Source organism: Plectropomus leopardus, chromosome 8 (assembly GCF_008729295.1).
Source record: "Plectropomus leopardus isolate mb chromosome 8, YSFRI_Pleo_2.0, whole genome shotgun sequence".
In the NCBI taxonomy this organism is placed as follows: domain Eukaryota; kingdom Metazoa; phylum Chordata; class Actinopteri; order Perciformes; family Serranidae; genus Plectropomus; species Plectropomus leopardus.
This window is the reverse complement of record NC_056470.1, coordinates 7817000-7835343: the sequence shown is the minus strand read 5'-3', so window position 1 is coordinate 7835343 and position 18344 is coordinate 7817000. Positions and strand designations below refer to the sequence as shown.

The 18344-nt window shown below is 37.1% G+C and overlaps 1 protein-coding gene across 1 annotated transcript in view; it reads left to right on the top strand.

Annotated features, from left to right (window-relative positions):
* LOC121946809 (copine-9-like) overlaps positions 1 to 18344 on the top strand; it is a 93426-nt gene that overhangs the window by 53658 nt on the left and 21424 nt on the right. The window contains exons 8-15 of the mRNA XM_042491570.1: positions 7189 to 7252; positions 9127 to 9230; positions 10497 to 10601; positions 13544 to 13585; positions 13842 to 13917; positions 16701 to 16754; positions 17019 to 17080; positions 17574 to 17620. Of these exons, the coding sequence (XP_042347504.1) occupies positions 7189 to 7252; positions 9127 to 9230; positions 10497 to 10601; positions 13544 to 13585; positions 13842 to 13917; positions 16701 to 16754; positions 17019 to 17080; positions 17574 to 17620 (554 nt within the window). The remainder of the gene's footprint in view (positions 1 to 7188; positions 7253 to 9126; positions 9231 to 10496; positions 10602 to 13543; positions 13586 to 13841; positions 13918 to 16700; positions 16755 to 17018; positions 17081 to 17573; positions 17621 to 18344) is intronic.

Genomic DNA, 18344 nt, shown 5'->3' with positions numbered 1-18344 from the left:
ATTGCCCTGATATAATATGCATGCCTAAATAAATGGCAAGGTTTTCCCAACCATTATAGGACTTGGGACCAGCGAGTCTTCCTTTATTTTTTAATTTTTTTCTCCAACTCACCAACATTTCAAAGAACACAGTGTAGCGTACCTGTAGCTTGCACTTTTGGAGTGGAAGAGGCACAGTCCTGATAGCAGCTATCTTGTAACACCCTGACAATGAGAAAAAAAGTTCATAATATGTTGTTTAATCCTCAAATAACTTCATCCTACACTCCCTAAATGCACCAGCAAACAGACAGGCTCTCAGGCAGTCCTTCCTCGGGAGCCGACTGCAGCACACCAACTAGTTTGTGGAAGTAACTGTGGTATTTCCCGAGTTTGACTAGGCTTGTCTGTTAGTCAAGAGCCATCACTTGGTTTTATTTTTGTTGGCCAAATTTTGTATTAAGTCTTAAACTGAGCCATTGTGGCCTACTCCTGTAAAGGTATGATTTTTAGTACATTAACAGGTGTTAGTTACTTTAAAAAAATATGTTGAAGTATTTTTGTGTATTAATTCCAGTGCTATTATATTATAATCATATTAGTGCCACAAAATGGTTTCAAAATTGCAGCAATATCATTTACTGCATTTTATTTTATCTGGGACAACAGAGTGTTATCATGAGAGGCCTACATGCATTATATTTATGTGTACATGTCCACATAAAGTATTTACAGCATGTAGGATTTAAATAGACTGTGACAGTGCATGATGATATGTACATGTTTAAAACTGTATACATTTTATCTGTAAAACTATTATTTATAATGGCAGCAAGTGGATGTATTAATGTATGACTGATTGCAAGTGTTCATCAGTGTGATGGCCTGTGAAGAGAAATATGTGGAAAACTGGCTATTTTTGTGTAACTTGGTTAGGAGATTCCGAATACTACGAGACCACCATCCGCAAACAAACTGAGAAAATAATCTCTGACGCTTAATCATGGAAATCACATTCTGCATTGTTTGGTCAGAATGCAAAATTTGCATACTGAGCCTTCCATGTTTGATCGTGCCTGAGTCAGAGAGCCTGGTCTGAGCCAGAAAAAAATTATCATTGGGCAGATTCCCAGAAAACAAGAGGCCAGTACACCCATGCACGGCACTCAATGAAACTTTTAAATGATAGCTAAGACCCCAAGGTTAACCCGTGTTCAGTCAGGAGACTGTTCTTTATTGCACTTCATTAATAGCAGATGGCAGCTCAGCCTGTTGTGTTTTCTGTGAACTGTTTACAGCATATAAAATAGTTCACAGCTGCGTCACTTTGATGGTACTTTGCATAGGTATTTGTGGAAGATTTCTGCAAAAATTCAAAACCAATACATATAAAGTAGGCCCTGCTTCGTGGCTTCATATAATTCAAGCTTACAGCGATACAAAGACATCTTGTAAACAGAATAACAAGTCTCTGTGGCCTGAAATGCATCTCGTGATGAGAAACAGAACAGCCTAAATACTTTTAATATTTATTAGAGAAACAACGTGTCATTATTATTCTGTTGTATGCAAGCAGTCAAGCCTTTGACAGATACTCCGGAGTCCAGGCAGTTCTTGTATCCGGTGGGCTGGCTGGCGGGTGCACAGTTGGACACAGTGTGTAGATAAATTCATAAATAATTCTCTCACTGTAGCTGGCTGCTACAGCTGGCAAGCAGCATGAGCAAGGGAATCCATTGACTTTAAAACTACGTCATGGAAGACGAGGTGAGAGCGGCTATTCTTTCTCCCCCTTCCCCCCTCGTTCCTTTGTGTCCATAAAGAAATCTCACTTATATGGTCATTTCTTTTCATTTCTCTCTCATCCTCTGTCAGTCATCTCGCTCTTTCTTCTCTTTCTTTAGTATCAAAGCTAAATACGTCAGTGTCAGCGGTCCTTTGATGGGGCCGTTATTTTGCATTCTGCTTTATCGTGACACTGAACTGGGACACAGCTGAAATATTCAGGGTCAGCGAACAGTAGCTGTGCCTCCTGGCTTTGCCTCAGGCTCCTCGTTTCCAAAAGTTGAATTCGGACACCGCTGTGGCACAAGGCGGCAGATGAAAATGTAACAAAATGACTCCTCAAAAAAAGTACAGAAAGGGCAGCTATGAAAGAGAATAATTACTTGTAATGAAAATTGCATAGGCTGAGACTTTCATTCGTTCTTACTTTCATGACATTATTCAAATCAAGCTGAACTGAATTACAAATTAACATCGGGATGGCATTTTCTGCATCATTTTTAATGTGTTTGTTTTGTGTGCGATATCAGTAAACTTATAAAAAGTATTCATACTTTAGAGAGACACACAAGTGCTTTTATTTGGTGTGTGTGCATCTGTGTTTAAGAAGGACGAGGAGTCTGGATATCAATGCCAGACACATTGTGACCGTGCCACACAATTTGACTTGGCTGTCACTGGAGCTGTCAGCTGAGGAAACAATGGATGTCTCTCAATATATTTTTCAAATGCACAAATGATTCTAGGTTTTTTTTTCTGTTGTTTGAGCTTAAAGGGATAGTTTGGAGTTCTTGTAAGGGGGTTGTATGAGATACTTTTACAACTTTTACAACTTTTACATTTTTTGTTTTTTTAGTCTGCAGTCTGTTAATAAACTTATTAACAGACTGCAGACTAAAAAAACAAAAAAACAAAAAACAAAAATGAAAGCATCCAGTGTCTAACATTATCAAGAGTACATTTTTTTAATAGCCTATATTTATTTATTCTGCTCTTGTAAGAAATTCTAATATGCCAAATATCCAAAGTATTCAAAGAATTTAATCTGACCTAACAGAAATATTTCATAAAGGCAGAAAAGCCACTGAAATTATTATCATTTGTAATTATGGTCAGTTCCTGGTGCTGTATTTTTTGCTTCACTGCACTGTTTATATTTGCGTTTAGTAAAGAAAGAGTGAAACATAAGAATGTAAATATGTTCCAAGTGATACATTGCAAATAGAATGGCAAGAAATATCAGTTACCAATCATGTCAGTTTTTTCTTACTTCAGTAACAAAGGGAATATTCACAATTTAAAATAAAATAAAAAATATATTGTTGTTATTAGTAGTTAGAACTTAACTTAATGTCTTGTCAAGAGTGACATGGTCCATAAGTGTGCAGGTGGGTTCAGGTTGGACAGTAAAAAGAATCAAGAATACAGAGCAAATTTCTATTCCTACATTTTCAACAGCAAGAAAACTGGCTGATTTTTTTAGATTAAATGTTAGGATAAGCTGATGGAGAGTGGCTGTGAGTGTGTCCCTCTCATTTGAGCACATTTAAACTCTCAGGTGCCTTCTTCTCAAATTTGTCCCAGAAGCTTTGCTGATCCGTGTTGTTTGGAAATGAAAATAGAAAGCCTTCCTGCACGGTGAAAAGATGCAAAGCAATAGAATCTGCATACAGTATAAGCTTTTTAATTAAATTATGTTCAGATGTAACCCTCTTTGTACTCAGCACTTAACTGTAATTTTATTACATATTTTTCTCAATAACAGTAATGAATTACAATAACATTTATTTCAACTTGAATGATGTAATGTCATGTAATGTCTCTATTTTTATTCCAGTCTATGTTATGGAAACCCATCTGTGTGTTTACTGTGACATAAACAAAAGTTTTGTTACAGTGTGTTTGTGAGTGTGTGTGTGTGTGTGTCTGTTGACTATATATATCTGTGAATATCTTTACTCCCATTTCCTTCTCCCAATGCTTCCGGGCATTCATTCATTTCTTCATCATCTGGTATTTCTTCGTCTTCCCTCTCATTCTCTTTCTCGTCTTCCTCCTCCTTTAGACCTCGTCTTGTGATTCAGGAAAGTATGATGAAGCAGCAGCCAAGCTTGGCCCTTTTGCGCCCCAATTGTCACAAAGTTACCCCTCATTTTTCTTCTCTCAATTCCAATCTCTTCCTCCTTTCCTTTTCGCTCAGCCTACTCTACAGACATCCACTGTATTTCTTTGTCCAATTTCTCCTTCTTTTGTGACGGTTCAGTGAATTGTTCTTTCACCGCAGTCATTTCAGTCTCAAGACTTCAAATTTAGTTTGAGTCTGAATGAGAGAGAAACAAAAAGAAAAGGAAAAAACAGGCTGTAGCTACAAGGTTTAACCTTGAATACATCATAGAAAAGAAACGACTGAGGATGTTTTGGAAGGGAAGCATGTGTGCGTGTGTGTGCACGAGTGTGTGCACATGTGTTTGCGCATGTTCTCCCAAACCCTCAGATTTCGAACATTATATGCTAAAAAATTATTTAAAGTTATATACCAAAGTTATGTGTTTTTAAAGCCCTGATGAAGACCAGTAGCGGTCAAAACATGTTGGCTTTTTAATGATTTAGCCGCCATAAAGGGTTTTTAAAGTAATTAATTACTCCTCGTTTTTAACATTTTTCACATTTTTGGAGGGCTTGGATTACCAAAATTATGTGGTTGAATACTATTAAAATAAATTATTTTACAAGGATGCACAAGCACGCAGGTGACACAAAAGATTTAATGCGATTTAAACACATCATTTCACAACAGATACCTTGTCGAACATTCGTTTATGCTCAACATTACACAAACAGAGCCTTCTGTCCATGCTCTGCGTTAGTTCATCTGTATTTATGCACGCATTCTAAAAGCGTACGGATACAGATGAACCCGAGCAGTATCATCGGGTTCATCCATTAGAGACGCCGAAGAAATTTAAATAATGATAGACCCTTTTCGAAGGTAAAAAAGTTGTTTGTTTTTTTTAAGGTGTATTGTAAAAAACAAAAAAATGCAACAGATGTCCATTAGAGCAGGATTAGTGAATTAATTGTGACTAACATGAAGCAAGTGACTTAAACATTTACTGAGGAGAGAAAAAAATCAGATTGGTGCAGAGCAATGACACTATGCTTTTGTCCAATGAAAATGAAACAAAAATAAGCTTCACATTTCTATCATGATTTCCATTTGTTTAGGGTTTGAAATGAGTGTCAGTCTTTTATTTAATCATCTCGTTGAACCCAAGCAGCAACCTCCGAGGCTGAAATAGCTAATGAGTGATGCCATGGTTAGCTACTTCCATTATTTTTACAGTCTTACATTGTCATCTCTGCAGAGAATTATCACTACCAAATCATTACATTGATATGCCGAACTTCTAATTTTTAACTAACAATAATGATGTACATGTGCACCCATTTGCTTTTTCTTTTGCAGATTTTCCAGAAATTTGTTTAAAAAATTGCACTATATTTGGATAGTAACTGGCAAGTACATCTGCATGCACAATACCAGAACCCTGGAACCAAAGCTGTTAAATGGAATTCAGTTATCCACTTTTCTTTTTTTTTATTCACACCTGTGCTTTTTCTGCTTTGACATGTCAAATGTCCTCTGTGAAAAACATCTATTCCACTGATTGATAGTAGGAGGCTGTGATGTGCAAGAAACCTGGGAGTGTGCCAGGAAAGACAGGGAGGAAGAAACCTGCAGTTAGCACATATGGATGCAGAAAGTGTAGGATTTCTAATAGCAAAGTGGTGCCTTTAAAGACTTTGTGATGAAGGTAATGCATTAAACATTTTTGGCCTAAAGGACAAACACAGTGCATTAGGGTGAGAAACAATTGCAAACTTAACTTTGTTTACAAGCAAGATGATGTAAGTTTTGATCAAAAGAATACCCTAATCTCCATCTTAGAAACAAAAAGTTACATTTAAAAGCAATTACATGTTTTTTTCTCTGTTTCTTTCACTGCACTGAGATATTTTAAAGGGACAGCGCTTCTTGTTTTTGTGTGACCAGTAGCTAATATACCCATTTTCCACCAAAATGTGTGCTGTTTTTTAGCAGATGAGTATGCCTTTCTGTGTAGTTTTTTTGTTGTTGTATTTTTGATGTGTCACATTTGACATCATGGACAGGCCCAAAAACAAATAAGTAAACAGCAGAAAGCAGCATGGAGACCAGTGGAAACTTTACGGTGGTAATTTCTTTTTCTATATTTCTCACTTATTAAGTTTCTGTTATAAACTTGGTGCAGACTAAATTGGATTGATGTTTAAGTGTGGCTTAGAAGGAGACAGGTGGTATTTTGTGGTGTCACTCCATCTTGCCGGTCAGGAGGCTAAAATTGCCGCATTCACCTGGGTGTTGTTTTTCTATCAATGCTGATCAGAAGTGGAGCCGCTAAATGCCTGTAACTACTATACAGTGACCCGAAATTGACTACTAATTAACCTTTCACATTATTTCAAAAAGCAAGATGTTTGGGGTGGAGTGAAAAAGGGGCTTTAGCGTGGCTAACATTAGTGAATGCAAGCAAACCAAAGACAGTATTGTTGTGTAGCTGACCCTGTGCAGAAGATATTTCATTGGGTTGCTCTAAACCAATGAAAGGAATGAGTTTGATCACTTTAGAGTCTAAAGTGATCAAACTCATTCCTTTATACTAAAATATGCTATTTCAAACAAGATTCAGTCTGTATACTTTCTATCTTTGCTTTTGGTTTGCTAATCTGGATTGGAAGGATAAATCTGTACAGGAGGTTTCCATCCATTGTTAAAGTCTCTGAGGCACCCTTAAGCAAGGCACTTTAGCTCCAACTGCTCCGGCGGTGCTCTTCTGTTGCCAAATTAGATTTTTGTAATGGATTGCTGACAGCATTTGTACTCATTACTGAGTCATTTTATCAGATAACTATTGCTTTACAGGTTGTTACGGTAGAAGAGGAGACATTAAATTCTTATTATATGTCAGCAATTAAAGAAACAGACACCAAAATCACTTTCAGACCACCATCTGAGTGGACCTGATATGTGCTCAGAAGGGTGTGTCCAAAATGTGCTTAAGATCCACAGACTTTAGGTACCTGCGTTGGTTTTTCTTTAAGTTAAATATTCATGTAAAGTTAGGTAATAGAAGCTTTGGATAAAATAGATATCACTTTGTCCAAAAGTCACCACTCTTCAGGAAAGTAAGCTCAGGACTGCAAATGTCAGCTTCTTTTTTTTTTATAAATGTGACAATCTAAATGTTGGCTGCCACCTATCACAATAACAGTGTCAGCTTGTCGATTTGAATGATATCTGCCATGCAATTTTATTATTTATGTCATGCCACAATTACCCTCTTACTCAATCTTACTCAATCTGTCTCTCTGTCTCTCTCTCAGTGGGATTCCAGGGAAGAAGTGTGGAGTCATTATCTTTACTGCAGAGGAGCTCAGTAACTGCAGGGTCAGTACACACACACACACACAAACACACACAAACAAGCATAGCCTAAATGTTGGAATATTTTTATAATGTCTGCATTCCTTATTTGCCCCAATACTGTTGGTGTAATACCTTGCAATCCTCTCCCCCTCACACACAGCTAAACACAAATACACAGACAGTGTTTAATGGTGGGTCAATCTTTCAAAAATCATAGTGATGAAATGCAACACGTGCACAAGTTAAACCCGTAAATTACCCTCACACACAAACATGCATAAACACTCAAGTTAATTTTCTCACTGTTCAGCGCTGATAAATGCTCGATGTTGTGTTACCCAGACTCTCTAAATATGTGTAAAATTCACAGTCAAGATGGTTCCCTGCTATAAACTAAGTGATTTTTCTCTTCCAATTTTGCCATTCCCCAGCCACAATAATACATCAGTACCAACCGAGCAGTCAGATACTAACAGAGTTTCCTCTGTGTGCGTGTGTGTGTGTGTGTGTGTGTGTGTGTGTGTGTGCGTGTGTGCTGCAGAGACCATTATGTGAACAGGCTTATCCTAGTTGTGTTTACCATCGTTACTCTGGGAGGTTTTGCTCTTGACAAGATCCAAATGCTCTTCGGAAATTTAGATAAGTGTGTTTGTGTGTGTGCGTGTGTGTGTGCGTGTGTGCGTGTGTGTGTGTGTGTGTGTGTGTGTGTTTGTGTGTGCGGTCTGTCAATGACAGGCTTAGGTTTCCAATGATGACTTCCTACTAGAGGCAATGACTAAAGGGCCTCATCATTCACTGTATACATCCATCCATCCACAGCCCAGTCACCAGGAGACAATGTTGCCATTGTACATTTAGTTAAGAGGGGGTGGCTGGGGCGAAACCTGCTAAGCTGCAGACGATTGTTGGAGACCAACAAAAGACAAAATTGGTTGTTTCTGGCAAGTTGCGTTTTAAAAAAAAGTAAAGTGTTAAAGAAAAGTACCTGGAAAATAGAGATAAATAAAAGCAAAACAAACAAATAACTCAAAAAGAAGGTGCCCAAAAATGATAAAACATTCTTTAAAATATTTTGAAATATATAATTATGATGATTGTAATTATAGATTTGGATATTTTTATCCCCAGGTATTTAATAACTCTTTTTTTTTACAAATGTGCTGTGCCTGCAATTTGTGGACAACTTCATGTCAAGTTTTCAATCACTATATTTGCCATGTTTCCAAAAGAAAACAAACCAATTTGATCATGGTTTGAATACTTGTGAAGGTATCTGAATACAGCACAAGGAAACTAATGTCACTCCTGTTAAAGGGTTGTTGTCCAGATGTTTTAATATGTCCACTACTACAGTAAATAATAACGTTCAAATGGAATGTATCCTTGATTTGCATAAATATGTGCTTCCACCCATCCATCCATCCATCCATCCATCCATCTCACCACAGAAAAAGGAATAACAGTTTCTCATTAACTGCTGTAACCAGTCATCCATATGTATGAAGCCATTCCCTGTGCCTCTCTGACTATATTACAGACAGCCCATAATAAAATCAGCCTCTCCCACCAGTAAAGTGTGCAATTTAAAAGAAATGCTGGATTGCAATCACTGTAATCTATGTGTGCATCACCTATTAAGCCGTTCCGACCGCTGGTGTTTGGGATCCTGATCCACATTTGCATTGCCAATATGCATCACTTTTTACATTGCCAATTACTTTGCATTCAGAGGGATGTTCAGCACCACGATTGTTGTGGCCGTGTCCCGTGAAAATCTAGTACCTCGACTAGCAAGAAATGGGTTCCATGAGAAAACAAATTGCTGACTTAGAAATGAAATTGCGTCAGAATGACTATATTGATATTCAAATAAAACTGCTCATCTTCTCTCTCAGGATATTGCTACCATGCAGCTGTGTGCCAACAAGCTGGACAAAAAAGACTTTTTTGGCAAGTCGGACCCCTTCTTGGTTTTCTACCGGAGTAATGAGGATGGAACGTGAGTTTGAGCATTTTACCACCTACTTTTGCTCCCAGGATATGATTGCAATATTAAGAACTTACTCATGATCGGCTCTTGAAGATCTAAACAAAGTCAATTAAATGATACAGATATAAGCAGAGTAGTGCACTATAAACAGAGATGAACAGATTTAAGTTTTCCAACACTACAAATGGGAGAGCTTTTCTCATTTTTTGTCAAATAAATATCATGCTTTCTGGCTAAATATGTTCTTATCAATATCTCCTTATTCTTAAAATATCTTGTTCTATTTTCATTATTCATTTACAGTCACTAGCACTTTATATGTTTAAACCCACTTTTCTGTTTATTAAAGGTATGGTTCAAATACAAATCATGCTTTGGGTGGAAAAGGTAGTGCTTTCTAGATCCCAAAAAGAAATTGCAACTGGAAAAATACACCATCCATCGATATAATTTGTCCTTGAAAACTCAATGTCCAAATGCCCAAAGAAAAGTTTTTGCATCATTACCTTTGAATCTGGGTATAAGCCATGGTTACTTTACCTAACCAACATTGTCACCATGGTAGCAACTTTTCAACAGATGCCACCTCATTTTAACATGGCGATGTAAGAGGACTGACCCACTCTTGGAGCCAGCCTCAAGTGGCCATTCGAGGAACTGCAGTGCAGTTCTGTTTTTGTCACTTCCGTTTTGGCTTTATTTTTTAACCCCGGTGATTGCCAGCTGGATACAGCTGGTCAAAGCAACGCAGCTGAGATTTATTGTTACCAATCAGTGGAAAGCAGCTTCAGCAGGTGTTGTCTCACTGGGCAGTCCCATTGAGTGTAAAGTGGGATGCTGCCAAACAGTCTGCAAACAATGAATTGGATCAAGAAAGGAAAGTGTTTCATGAACATTTTGGAAGGAAAAACCACATATGCATGCATATAATCTTGTTCTCACTTGATTTCTTTTCAAATCAACCTTTTTGTGTAATCCTGAGTCATAAGACACCACCCAGGCTTTCTCAACTTTTAAGATTATTACCTTCTTCCACTGTTTTGCCTTGGAGAGATTTTGTAGCAATTCTCAAAAACTCAATCTGCAATCCTGCCATGTCCCCCAGATATACTTAAGCAGATATAAAAAAAAATGACAAAACAACCTGCAAAGCATTTTGTGGTGATGCAGATGAAGCTGCAGATAAGTGATGTGGGCTTATCTTCACAGGTACAATGTGAGCAATATCAACGTGCTTTCGCTTTAGTGGCCATGTGTCTGTTGTTTATCTGGCAGGTTTACCATCTGCCACAAGACAGAGGTGATCAAGAACACACTGAATCCGGTGTGGCAGTCCTTCACCATCCCTGTTAGAGCTCTCTGCAATGGTGACTACGACAGGTCAGAAAACATTTTGTACTATTCTATTATGTGTCCAAATATCCTTGTGAGATATTTAATTACTATTGAGACGCTGAGGTAGTGTGTGAAACAGCAGAGATATTATGGGCCACCTGATGTTCATTTCTGTTGACTTTGTCCTGGAAAGAGACACACAATTTTTATATCGCCAGAGACAATATGTTTTCGGGTTGTCCATGCATCTGTATGTATGTCTGTCCCATTTTTGTAAACATGATATCTTAAGAACAGCTTGAAGGAATTTCTTTAACTTTGGCACAAATGTCCACTTTGTCTGAATAATAAACTGATTACACTTTGTTAGTCAAAGGTCAAGGTCACTGTAACCTTGCGTCCATCTCATTTTCATTAACATGATATCTCAAGAGCACCTTAAGGGAATTTCTTCAAATATGGTGTAAACGCTCACCGTGGCTCAAAGATGAGCTGATAAGAATTTGGTGGTCAAAGGTCAAGGTCACAGTAACCCCCATCCATTGTATTCTCGGGAACCCAATACCTCAAGAACACCTTGAGGGAATTTCTTTAAATTTCGCACACTCGGAGTCAATATGGACCTAATAAGACTTTGTTTGTCAATAGTCAAGGTCACTGTGACCTCACAAAACATGTTTTGGCCATAACTCAAGAATCCAAGTGCTAATTATGACAAGTGTCTAAAAGGATAAAATAATTAAGTGACTTTTTATATCCAAAAGGTCTAAGCTCAGTTTTAGTGTGACATCATCATTTTCAGCAAAACCACTTTTCTGGCCATTACTCAACGTTGTAAGTCAGAAACAGAAGGGGAGACAACTGGTCAGATACTGAAGTGGTGACACTTACTTGGGCACTTACCTTGAAAATTTGCTAATTGTATCGATCTTTGTGCTGCTGGGGTAAAATGTGTGTGAAGCATTCATGTTTTTTGCAGACGTGGATTTGAACTGAAAGTGCACTTTAGGTGGTTTGCGGAGGCACACAATGGTGAGGTAGTAATTCTGGTCTATGACTGATGGAAATATGTTCTGTGGTGAAATGTAAAGAAGTACATTTACTATACAATACCATGGTACCATACAATTTTTGAGACATATGTATACTTCACTCGACTATTTACATTTTATGCTATCTACCTCTACTACATTACAGTGGCAAATGTTGAAAGTTTTACTGCACTACATTTATTTTAAAGCTTTATTTACAGTTTACTTTGGAAATGTAGATTATTGGTTATTCAATAAACTAATAGATTAGATATAGGTTATTATAGAATTAGACCCACCTTTACCAGAAGCAATATTAAAGTGATATACATAGGAATGCATTTATAATTATAATTCAATAATATGATGAATGGGATTTTGAAATGAGCCATTCTGCTTTAATGAGCATCTGTATTTTTGGTACTTTAACTATGTTGTATGCCACTATTTTTCTACTTTCACGGAAGTAAGATTTTGAATACAGGACTTTTACTTTTTCCATTTTAATACAATTTTAAGTACGAAATACTTCTACAACAACCGAACAGGAACACTTACGGCACAGGCAGACTCTTATGTGGATGACATCACCTGTTGCTGGGGCGGTCAGAATAATGCCAGCAGTCGGTCATGGTGTCCCAGGGACCAGCACTGGTGTTATTGAGACTGACTCAGTTTTCACACAGCACTCAGAGGCAGGTTGGATTGTGCTGAGCAGCTGTGATAGCCCTTTGCTGCTGGATACAGTATGCATGCATGCATGTGTGCATACAGTGCCACTTTTGCAAAAATAGAACCAATAATCCTCCATTTCTCCTTATGCTATTTTAAAAGGTTTTGTGACTTATCATCTCTTAGGTTATCTGAATAAGGAGCCTTTACAAAAAAAATCACTTTTTTTTGTCATTTTTCCTTATGAGATCGAAAAGACACACGCATGCACAAAAAAAGAATACAAATGTGATATAAGACCCCAAAGAGTTGCTTATCTTGTTAAAGGATAAGGCTGGTATTATTATGCTTAAATTCCATGAAAAGACCAAAACTACACTGCATTATACCTGCTTTCAGTAGTTCATTATCATTATTTCTTCATTATTTTGTATCATTATTATCATTAATTTTGTTGTTGTTATTGTTATTGTTATTATTATTATGTATGGATGGGTTGTACTCAAAGAGAATATTATACAGTATCATTATTATATTATTATTTCATTATTTATTTTTTTAGCTGAAGGTTATTAACTTCTTGGTGCACTAGTGAGTATTTGGTGTATATGTCATGGTGTTGTACATTGAAATACATTACTGCAACTAAAGCTTTACATACACAGATAACACTTGTTATTAGGATGACTTTATTGTTGGTTACAGAGGCAGGTAGTGCATGTTGCATCGGTAGAAGTGTAACAAAACATGGGGTGAATTTTGTGTGCAAATTTTAACTTTGCATGCAAAATCAATACAAAGATGTGAGCGGGCGCAGATAAACCAAAGCTCGCTCAGTGTTGTGAAAAGTGAAGCACCTGTGTGAGATGGAAATGTTTCACTTTGAGCCAAAAATTGAAGAGATTGGAGGAAAATAGCAGAAAGACAAGGAGACTCTTCACAATGGTTGGAATTATATGTACATGGTACTGCATGCAAACTTGCAAAGCTATAATACATTTTCTCTCCTAGATGTGGAATTGATGATGTTTGCTGTCTGGAAGTGGTAAACATAGAGTGGTCTTGTAATTCAGAGTTCACATCAGGACCTGTGCTTGCTGCGCCACTAATTCTCTTCAGCACGACATTAATGAATCAGGGATTGTGTAGTTGCTGTGTTCCCAGTATGATGGAGTAAAAAAAGGGTTTTTCTTTTATTCAGTAGAACCTGAGTCTCTCATTTTATTGACGGTAGATGATCTGGTAAAGAGACTTAATAAATGAGATATTCTCTGTTTATTTCAGGACTGTGAAGGTAGATGTCTACGACTGGGATCGAGATGGAAGGTAAAATCATCTGTGAATAACCACACACTGTGGCCTTGTGATTTACAATAATGTCTACCAAATGTCAAAAGAAAATGAAATGCCTTGTCTGCATTCTGTGGTTTTGGAGTGTGTGCTGGGAGAGATATGGGACAGATACTGAGAGACTGACAGAAACAAAGATGGAGAAAGAGATGTGGATGGAGACAAAGACATGGCAATTTCTCTCTAAAATCGGTGTTCATGCTTGCCTGTCTTTGTTGGTGTTTGTCCGCAGCCATGACTTTATTGGAGAGTTCACCACCAGCTACAGAGAGCTGTCTCGGGGACAGAACCAGTTCAATGTCTATGAGGTGAGAAGTTTTTTTTTGTTTGTTTGTTTCTAACCACTTTTGTCATTATGTGTAAACCGTGAAACTCCAGTGTAGATGATTTTGATATTTTAACCTTTGGTGCTTGGCTCTCCAGCACCTGAAAACCTCTACAACTCTCTGAAAGACCAAAAACAACCTTTTATGAGGTAAACTCATTGTAGACAATACAATAGATGCTCTCAAAGTAAAAAGAATGAAATTACTTTGTAGATGTAATTATTTTCCCCTGACACCAAAATCAACTTTCAGAGGACTCGATAGTTTCACAGTTACACAGATGGATACAAAAAACACACAGATGAGAGATTATGTAACGTACATTTTTAAATGATTATTATTTTTTCTGATGATGATAAAGAATGAAATCATTTCAAAGTTTAATTTGATTGAATACAATTCAAGACTAAAACTAGAGACCATTTTGCAGTGGGATCACCCCAGCCATGATACGGCAATTCATGACTTAACCCTCCTGTTATGTTGCTGGTCAAATTGACCTCTTTGAAAGTTTAACACATACACAAACAAAAGTGTTTTCTCATTTTTTCAGATTTCCTGTTGTAAAACTATAAACACTGTTAAAAGATTTAATGTAGTTTTAAGATTTAAATATGAACTTGAATTTGATGCCTAACAAAAGATATGTGTTGTTTGAATTAATCAGCACGGTCCCATAAAATAACCTCAAATCATCAAAAATGTTCAAAAGAATGTGTTGACGTAAATGTGGTGAATGTCTTTTCTTTATTGAAGAAGAAAAAAAAACAGTTTGAAAATTATTTTTAATGGAAAACGAGTGGATTAATAATTGGTAAACCAGGATCTGTAAGAGGTGAAAAACTTGATTACACTTATTATTAATAAAATTGCTGTTAATTGAGCTCAAGATAGTGTTTATGGAGAAAATATATATACTACTTTCAGATGGTTACACATGCACCAAGTCAGTTTTATCCAGCAACATTATTGCTGTACCTTAAAGTTAAACATAACAGGAGGGTTATAAACAAATGTTGTAAGTTTTGTACCATATCTGGTGTAGTTGTGCCACCGTGGCACTGATAAAATGTGTCCACAGACAGATGGACAGACATAAAAATATCTAGCAAAATACTCAAAACAGCTTCTGTCCACAAGTGTCTCTAGGACCACATTTTGCCATGATGAAGCAGACACACACACACACACACACAATGTGAAAACAATACGAGCCATCACAGCATTGTCACGGTTTGTAATAAGGTCAGCCTGTGGCCTGCCTGTTTGAAAGGCTCTCAATCATTCTTTAAAGTCAAACTGTCATTTTCTGTCTTTACTTTTTGTTAAAGGAAACATAAACTTAAATGACACTGCAGCTTTTCTGCAGATATTTTCCATTTGTCAAAAGAGTGATACATTTGTTTTGAATGTATCTGTTGGGATACACCCCACCTATCCAGGTCCCTGTCACCAGCAAACACAAAAACTTTATTTCTCACTGGGTTGCTCACTAAGGGGAGCAGCACCTGTGCACATCCCACAGAAAATATGTTTATGGAAAAAAGTTACTTAGCAACCCTTACCAGTTTAAGCTTTCAACATACATATACAACATTTTATATGAAACCCTATGAATTAGAACTCCATGATTGGCGTTACATCCTTAACATAAAGTTATGTTAAGGATAAAAAGTTACATCTTTTAGTTTGGGGAAGCAAAGTCACTATGGTTGAGTTTAGGAAAAGAGCATTTGTTCAAATGACTCAAAATTCTCTCAAAGTTTATATGTCTGAACACCAGTTTCCTGGGGAGAGTCCTTTGTTTTGTGACTCATCCACCACACCAACCAAACTCCTATCTGGACTGCATTAGTCGCATGATTACAACCTTACAAAACATATGGATTATGCACAGATTTGTGTCCTATCATTACTAGGGGTACATACAAATTTTGGTGCACTACTTTTCATTAAAAAAAAGTACAAACAGTGCATTAGAACAATCTGCCCAACAAGCACAACATGCAGCATCAGGGAGGACACATCCCACTCTTAAGTTACCAAGCTTCCAAGCTTTGTAGCATTAGCGGTTTCCCAGATAATTTTTTTTTTCCCTCAATGTAAACAGCAGCTCCCATACACTTGTGTTGTGTTTGTCCAGCATTAGAGAGGAGAAGGTCAGGCTGGTATTTGCTGTCAAATTTGCCTATTGAACATTGTCTAAACCGAACATTCATCACTGCAGAGAAAGATTTTTAAAAAAGAACTTAAGTGTCTTTTTTTGTACAGTTTTAACCAGATAAGTACACAAGTCAATAAAAAACAAGAATATATACAGGATACATGATAAAATCATTAATTGACAAGAATTTTTTATCAGATGTGCTGTGAATGAAACCCATTAATGTGCACGTCTTATTAAAAAAGTGCTCAATGGAGGAATACTATGATCCAAGCAAACTAACTGATAATCAACTTGAAGCATAATGAATAAAGAAATCATCAAAGTCTATAATAATGATCTGTACTCATCTGTAATGACCATGGATAAGTGGATGAATGGCTGTATGAATGGATTAATCTCTTCACCTCTTCATTTTTATCTGCCCTGCTCTGCATATACGCACAGTTAAACACAATATCAGTTTCAATTCTTTGCCTTCCACCACTATCAGGAATCTGTTGAATTATTCATGTTCATTATTAAACATCATTCCAGGGTATGAAGTGGTTTTACAAGTACCTACTCAATACCTAACTTGCTTTTCCCCATCCCCCGGCAGGTTTTAAATCCCAAGAAGAAAGGCAAAAAGAAGAAATACATCAATTCTGGAACTGTGAGTACACCCACCTCTCCTGTGTCCTCTGTATTGGTATTTTATGTTTTATATATTTATATAGGTATCATCACCTCTTACATCTGCTTCTGTCTCACTGACTGAGACTGGCCACCTGTTTGTCTTTTTCCTTCCCTTCTACCCGGCCCTGGTCCCTCTTCCTCTCTCCTTCTCTGTTTATCACCCTGTATGTGTGTCTGTATGTGTGCGTGCATGTCTGTGCCTGTGCGCGTGTGTGTGTGCATGTGTTTGTGTGTTTGCCAGGTAACTCTGCTGTCCTTCAAAGTGGAGTCCGAGCATACCTTTGTGGATTTCATCCGAGGAGGGTGAGTGGAATAATAATTAGCCTGCTCGCACAGTGAGTGTCAATAGCCACCATTTTGTGTCTGTGTGTGTGTGTCTGTGTGTGTGTGTGTGTGTGTGTGTGTGTGTGTGTGTGTGTGTGTTTGTGTGTGTGTGTGTGTGCGTGTATGTGTGTGTGTGAAGTTATTCAAAGATACTAGATTGAATTTTGTGAGCATCACAATGAATGCATATTGGACAAAGTGTTTTTCAGGAGGAAGTTTGCATTGTTAAATCTCATTGGTAAATAGCTAATTTATTCAGTTCATTCACTTTTAATTACTGGTTCCATTTGTTTTACCTAATTAGGCCTCCAAGATGGTGGAAGGAATATTGGCCTGCCATACTAATTAGCCAGTGAACCAGTAAACTGATTAGATTGCACTTATTTGTGTTGGTGTGTATATGCATTGGAGATGCAGTGTGTATTAAGTTGTTTTCCTTTTTTCCTCTTTAATTCCTTTTTATTTGCAACAGAACACAACTGAACTTTACAGTGGCAATTGACTTCACAGCATCCAATGGTAAGTCACTGACAAGTGTGTTTTAGAAACATGGCTTTGCCTTGCATGTATGTTTTATTGTGGTGTTCATGTGTTTGATAACTCCTTCCTGCCTCCCTGCACTTGGATCCAAAATACAATTAGACCAGATGTGATCTCCCAACTATTACAGATTTACTCAAAAAAGGGTCTTCATAAATGACCTTCCTGTAATTAATGAGTTGTCTTATATATCCAATATGGCATAAAGGTTAGTCATTATTAAAACTCAGTGTCGCAATTGTCGGTTTTGCATATCTGTTTGTATGTGGATTAAAAAAAACAAGACATCTTAATTAGTAAGCTTTAGATGTGTTTACAGGGATATTTTTAAGCTTTATTGGGCACCACAGGGATAGCAGTTTCCTCCGCTTCCAAGCATTATGCTAAGCCAAAATAATCGCCTGTTGGCTCCATCTTTATATTAGTATCAATCTATCTATTCTTGTAGCTCCAGGAAAGAAAGCAAATGAGCATTTTTCTCAACATCTTGAACTATTCCTTTTTCACCAAATACAGATTTTTAATATTCCTAGTGTGTACCTGCCCAAACACTGCAGATGTAATGTAGTGCACAGCTAAATCTGAAATTAATCACTTTTTTTGTGCAGGATCCTACACAAATGTAATAACATAATCAAATGATACACTCAATAGCTATGACACATTATAAAACAAGCATACATGAAAAAAACTTAGATTTGAT